The sequence below is a fragment of the Melanerpes formicivorus genome, unplaced genomic scaffold (assembly GCF_026170545.1).
Source record: "Melanerpes formicivorus ecotype bairdi unplaced genomic scaffold, bMelFor1.0.p_v2 SCAF_10, whole genome shotgun sequence".
Taxonomy (NCBI): domain Eukaryota; kingdom Metazoa; phylum Chordata; class Aves; order Piciformes; family Picidae; genus Melanerpes; species Melanerpes formicivorus.
Window position 1 is genome coordinate 15,769,915 of NW_027142362.1, and position 7,085 is coordinate 15,776,999.

Genomic DNA, 7,085 nt, shown 5'->3' on the forward strand with positions numbered 1-7,085 from the left:
ATTAAGGCTTTCTTAAGTTTCATCCCATGCCCCAACAGATAAAAAGAAAACAGCAATTTGAGATTTGGGTATGTTCAGATATGGCAAACTGAAGTAAACATACGAATCATCTGGAAGTTCAAAACTGAAACCAGCAAATAGCCTGGCTCAGTGAAAGAGCATGTAAAGGCAGAGACATTCAGAAGGCCAAATGTATTCTATATCCCATGTAGGGTGATCCCTCCCAGCCCATGTACCAAGGTCCAGAAAGTCAGTAGAGGGGAAGGGGGGAAAAAAAAGGAATTATCAACTATTTAGAGTGTTCTGCAGTGCACATCTCCAAAGACTGCTGACCTCATCACGGAACAGCTATAAACAGCAAGTCAGGACACTTGCATGTCTCAAAGTGTACTAAAGCCAAGGCCTCATTAAAGAATAAGTACTAGCATAACAGATACACACCATGAATGTATAGTTTCTTTTATAGCATCCTTCTCAAATCTGTGAGACATCTTACTCAAGGCATCCAACTTTACTCTACCAGTAGATTGTAGTTAAAGCACAAATTGCTGACTTCAGACATCAGACAAAAGGCTCTGAAGCAGTTCAGAAATGATGCTGAAAGATTACTTATAACTAAAATTAGTACATATTCTAATTGAACAGATAGCCTCTTGCATCTGCAAACTGTAACAGATGACCCCAAGTTAAACCCCACATATCTTAACAAGGTTACTAGTTTGTGTCTTCCACCCAAGAACACTTACTTCAAATTGCATTGAAAGTTTGGGGTTTGGGTTTTTACCTCAAGATCATTAGTGACTACAAAAGTTGTTTGTTTCACAACAAAAACCCCTTAATGGCAATTACTGAGACAATAAGCAATATTGTAATCTCAAAGAAACCCTTCAGAGTCTGAATAATTACAAACTTGTCTCTTCCATTATTACACTGAGGTCAGCACAGAATGTTTTTCCTTAAGCAATCCGGAAGCTATTGGCACTCTTCACCTGTCTAACACTAAAACAAATATTTAAGAACAGACCTTCCTCAGCTACTATACATAAAGTAGTACTAAGAATTTTAAACAAAATTTAGATCTTAAGCAAAAATAAAAAATAAACCACAAGATCAGGCTGGCTTGAGCAATTCCAGCAGGAGATATACACAAAGTTGACAGCAAGAGGAATAGGACAAATGCAGTTGATGTGAAAGAAAGCATGTCCCACAGAATAGTAAGCCTTAGCTGACCTGAAGTAGTTCCTGCAATATTCAGCCCTTGCAAGTGAGGCAGATAGGTATGTTAGGTGAGTTTTAAATTATAGTGGGCTTTGTTAACATCAGCAGTTCACTTCAGCAGGAGGTGGAAAGTGGGAAGGAGACGTTGCCTTCTTGACCATTCCTTCACAACCCAGAGAGCACTCTCTTACCCCTCTATAGTAACCAATAGAACTAAGCTACCTTTCTTTGAAGAAACTCTCTCAAAAGCAAGCAAAGCAAGCTTTAGATTCAGGAAGATTTTTATTACAGAACTACATTAATCAATCTTGGGAGCATAATGAAAGTTTAACTTCCACCTGCCAATTGCAGTCCTACTAACCCACTGAAAGAACTTAACACTAATCACAGTACAGGAGCATTTTGTGTTCATAAATAAGGAACCACCATCCTTCAAGAAATACTGGCTGTTGCTACAGATTGTATTTAACACCACCGCTTCTTCAGAAATTAAGGAAGTTAAGATTCCTTATGAGAAATCTTACATGACCTGCTGAAAACCAAAACACTTGTTCTACATAGGATATCTTTCAAGCAACTATGAAACCTAAAATGGCAAAAGCACACAAGCGGGAAGTGCATTTTTGCCTGTGAGAAGTTCCTATTACTACTTTGATCCCTGAAACAGACCAAACATAACAGAAAAGAGATCAAAAAAAGCTAGCTAGCTTACCCCATTGTTTAGGCAATATAAAAAGAGTTCACAGAATCAATAAGGTTGGAAAAGACCTCAGAGATCACCAAGTCAAACCTGTCACCCAGCACCTCATGACTAACTACGCCATGGCTTCAAGTGCCACGTCCAATTCCCTCTTGAACACCTCCAGGGACGGTGACTCCACCACCTCCCTAGGCAGCACATTCCAATGGCTAACAACTCTCTCTGAAGAACTTTCTCCTCACCTCGAGTCTACTTCCCCTGGCACAGCTTGAGACTATGTCCTCTTGTTCTGTTGCTGGCTGCCTGGGAGAAGAGACCAACCCCTTCCTGGCTACAAACACCTTTCAGGTAGTTGTAGAGAGCAATAAGGTCTCCCCTGAGCCTCCTCTTCTCCGGGCTAAACAACCCCAGCTCCCTTAGCCTCTCCTCATAGAGCATGTGCTCAAGACCTCTCACCAGCCTCCTTTCCCTTCTCTGGACAAAATAAGAAAGTTCTTAATTCAGGCTGTCATTGTAGGAGGTCTGACATATACTGGCTATGAAACACATGCATACAGACACAGCATCATTTTATTAAATGCCATTCCAAAGCCCCACAGTGCATGCAAGTATTTCACTGGAAAACAGAAACAAATACAGTTATTCTGGACAGCTCTTTAACAATTATACTTTTAACCCAGCAAGCCACTGAAAAATGTAATACCTTCTTGAAACCTAAGTAATAACAGAGCATTAGCTGAGACATCAATTCATCTTCCTTCAGTCTTTGAAGGACTTTCCATAACTGCTGTTTGAAAATACTGTATTTAGCATTGCAGTCAGCCGTGACAAAACCACAGTAACTGGAAGTGAATAGCTCACTCCTTCATCAAAGTACTCAATCTACAAGAAATACAAAGCCTATCAACCTCAAAGTTCTGTATTAGAAAGTTCCTCAGCCAAAACCCCTTTAGCTATAGACACCCCACCTCAAAAAGCACACTTAAGAGCACCAGCAATGTTATGCCTGCTAGGACAAAGAAAAGAAAAAGCACTTGAGTCAGTCCACTCCTCCAGAGCTAGACCAACACCTGCAACAATATGCACCCTTACCACTTCACAGGTCAAGACAAGGTCTACAGCAGTTAATGTTTCCAGCTGATTTTTTTTAAGCAGCCTGAGGCATGGAGCACCGTGAGAAAAAGTCTGAGCTGGAGGTGGGAAGTATACTCTAAAGTACTCTTTTCTATCTTACAAAAAAAAAAACAAAAGAGAGAGGGAATAAAAAGCAATTTTAGAACAGATGGATACTTTTACAGAAGAAAAACACAACCAGAGACATTAAAGACAACTGCATTGACTAGACTCAGGCACTGAAGTTCAGATACCTAAATAAAGCACATAAAATAACCCACTGTATACACAGCATCCTCAGTTACCGATTTTCATCCCAGCTTCTTCACCATTTTGTGTCAGCATCACCATATTAGCAATATTTTATTAGTTTAATTGATTAATACATTACTAACCAAGAAATCTGGAACAAATGTAGATCCTGGTGGAGGAGGAGAACAACAAGAAAAAAACCACACACTAATACTGTATTCAATCACCTAACCAATCAGGCCAGTTTCTTCTTACCTTCATTATTTTATTGACCATTTGCTTACAATTATTGTATTTACTATATGATTGTATGCAATAACTGCAACAAGTAAAGAGGTTTTGCAGATAACCCTGCTTTCTTTCTCCAGACACCTTTGATTCATACCCCAAGCAAATCCACCTTCCAGAACAGTCACAGAACAGCCCTGGGAAAGCAGCAATGTACAGACAAACGATGAAAGCCTGCAAAATGAGGGTGGAGGAGGCTTTTGCAGAAAACTCCTTGATGATACTTCCAGTATCATTTTGTTTTCCGACTTTGTGGTTTTTGTTGTGATTCTGTGTGTGCAATCTTCCAGATTTAAACTCTAAGAAAGACACTACAATCTAGAAAGGCAGAGCTCTAATTTCCATTCTACACAAAGGCAGCTGGCAGCAGTTTTCCATTAACCCTAAGATCATTTGTGATCTGTGCAAGCAGAATCATAGCGAAAACTAGGACAAAAATTGGGCAATCTCTTTACATGTGAATCAGTAAACACCAACTCTAGTCTAGAGTCTCTGATCACAAACAAACTGCATTTTTCATATTCATAACTGGAAAAAAGTTTGGGTAAGGTTTTCAACTATGAAAAAGTTGGATCCAAAAGAATTGTTACATGTTCAAACTTTTTCCCTCTTCCTCTAGTAGTTCCAAAGGAACATATTCATGTTTAAAAGGATGGAGGGAATTATTCCATTTTGACCAGACTTCAAAATACTTTCCCCATAGCAAAGGAGGCTAAGAAACAAATAAACTGACCAAAGTTTAATAAAATTAAACTAGAAAGCCTGAGGCATGGAATGTTTTAGTCCATCTAGATGGCCTCAAAAAGTTACTAGCAACTGAAAACAGGATCTTGCAATAGGAAGTGACATGCAAGCCATTCAGCATGCTGTGCTAGTTTTCTATTAGAATTTGGTTTTTCTTCATCTTAGTACTCAAATTGCACAGAAAATCATTCAAGAGCTTTATAGTTACTGTCTCAAGTTCTACACTGCTTGCTGAGAAGAAATCTATGCTAATGAGCCAAGAATAATATTTCATAGTTTTCATAAAGTTAATCCCTGCTATGGATACAACCAATGTGTATTGACACCGAGATCATCACCACCTGAACTTGAAAAGAGTCAAAGACAGTGTGGGTGAAATACCCTGTAGGCTTAAAGACACCAGTGATGTTTCAGATGGGCCACCAAACAGCTTCCAGACAGCTATAGCTTTTAGTTTTCCTGTACCTGCAACTAAAGAAAAAGCGACTTTCTTCTTAAAAAAGTTATGTACTCCATCAACGTTCTGCCCTATGCACAAGCCACAGATACCATAGAAAAGCTCGTCCCACCTGCCTACCACTGAAGCACAGTAACTGGTAGGTACATCACTATCAACCACTTTCTAGAGACCCACGTACTCAAGACCTAGGAGCTCACGCCAGAAGTCACTGTAGAAACCGTTTTCCGTTACCCGCGAGTTTGTTACGAAAAACCCTGAAACGCACACAAGCTTCCAGACTCTGGTTAACGGCTATGCGGAGAGAAGCACCACTCCTCTGGCCCCAAACTACCTTCCCCGCTTCAGTGGTTAAATCTTGCTTGGAACAAAGCCTGGAACAAAGCCTTTATTCTCCAGGGCTGGGGGGTGGGGGGGACGTGTGGAGCAGACACGGCGCCTCACCCCGAGCTCCCTCACGAGGAAGTTGCCCAACGCACGCCGCTGTCTCCCTCAGTCGGGGAAGGCGCGCACCGCTGCCAAACGGCAGCCTAGAGACAGGAATGCCGGTGCTAGGAGACACGGCAGCCACCGGCTTACTACGCTCCCCACCGCCGGCCGGCAGTTGATACGACAGGGAGCTGGCATAGGGGCGCCGACCCCGCGCTGCCCCGCTCCCGGGAGGGCCCACCAGGGCGGCCACATTACATCACATCGCGTCGCATCACATCACCTTCCCTCGCCCAGCCGCGTCTCGCCCCTCAGCTCCCTCTTCCCAGCCTCGCAGCCACACCAGACCGCGGCGGGCCCATGGTAAACCCTCGCCCTGTAGGTAGATCCGCCCGGCCTGGCGCTGCGTAGAAGCCGCCGCCCGCCTTCTTCAGAGAAAGGAAGTGAGAAGCTCGGGGTAGGGGCACGTTAGCAGGCCTCACCTCCTCGCCCGTCAGCCCAAACACTTCAACAGGAGAAGCGGCCATGGCCCAGTGGCGCGCGCTCACCGCGTCCCCGCCACCGTGTTTACCGCCGCGCGCCGCCGCCGCCCGGCCCCCCAGCCGCCAACCCCGCCCCCCAGCCCCCAGCCCCGCCCCCTAGCCGCCAGCCCCGCCCCCAGACCCTCAAGCGCGGCCGAGAACTCTCCCCCGACCCACTCTCCGGGCCCTCCTTCTCTCCTGATTGGCACAGAGGCCCGCGCCACCACCCACCAGGGAACTGGCAGCGCCTCCGATTGGTTCTCGCTCCGCGCCCCGCCCGGAGACACGCGCAGCCCGAGCAGCGCGAAGGGGCCTCTCAGCCTCGCCGAGCGTCAGGGCGCTTCGCGCCTCTGCCCGCCCCACCGCGGGGAATAGACGGCGGTCTGCCTCCCCGTACCCACCGCGACGGGTACCGCTTGTGGGGAAGAATAACATCGTTTGTCTAAACATTTACCGGGCGGTTTATATCGCCATGGCCTTAACCGTATCTCCGAGGGCCAGATGTAACCTGTCGGAGCTCTTGCCTAAATCCCTTGCATCTAGGGAACCTTGGTGAGTTGCAAAAATGTGGGAAAAACTGAAAGGAAAAAATAATCATTGTCAGTGCACAGAAGAGACCTTTTCTGCCAGGACAAGGTAGTGTTGTCTTCCAAGATACTGGGAGGAGGAAGGAAGCCTGTACTGTGTAAGGAGCTGACCTGACATAACACCCAAGAAATGAGAATACCAAAGGAGAGAGAAAAATCTGAACTGTGTAAACGTTGTCTGAAATCAAAGCAACACTGTTGTAAAGGTTTTACATTTTCTCAAACGTCTAGCTCCTCTCTGTTTGAACTTATAAGCAGTATAGCATCTATTAACACAGCAACTTGACAACGTTTTGGCCAAACATTTGAGGGCATTCCCAGATCGCGGTTCAGCAGATGCTTCTGGCTGTCACCCACACTCCTGTTGGAAGGACCTGGTTCAATGATGGTTTTGTAAATGGCTTGAATTCACACTGCCTTCAACAGCTGCCTATGAATCACTCAGGAGGCCCTTCCTTTCCCCCGGCCTTCCCAGCCAGCCAGGGACAACAGGAAGAGCTGTGCTTAAAAAAAAGTAAATAGAGTGCTTTAGTCTGAGCTTTGTAGCCGTAAGCCTTTCTACAAGCCCGAGCCAAATTCATCCAGGCACTGCACAACCTGTGAGTGCAGAGAACATACTTTCATCTTGGGGTGAACATGTGGAAAATCACGTGCATCAGTAGCATCAAACAAATGCAGCAGCACCTGTACTGGAAGGGAATCAGTGCCTTTTTTTGTTGTATTTTGGCTCATCCAACATGACCTCTTCACAACCTGGGTGACCTACTTCTCTCATC

The 7,085-nt window shown here is 44.9% G+C and overlaps 1 protein-coding gene across 2 annotated transcripts in view; it reads right to left on the reverse strand.

Annotated features, from left to right (window-relative positions):
- The window catches only part of NEDD4 (NEDD4 E3 ubiquitin protein ligase), a 54,711-nt gene extending 48,931 nt beyond the window's left edge, over nt 1–5,780 (reverse strand). The window contains exon 1 of one of the 2 annotated variants that reach the window (XM_068143885.1): nt 5,684–5,780. In XM_068143885.1, the coding sequence (XP_067999986.1) occupies nt 5,684–5,728 (45 nt within the window). In that variant the 5' untranslated portion in view covers nt 5,729–5,780. Of the gene's footprint in view, nt 1–5,484; nt 5,505–5,683 lie in introns of those variants that run through there. The other variant, XM_068143886.1, reaches the window with a different exon arrangement.
- Between the last annotated feature and the right edge of the window lie 1,305 nt (nt 5,781–7,085).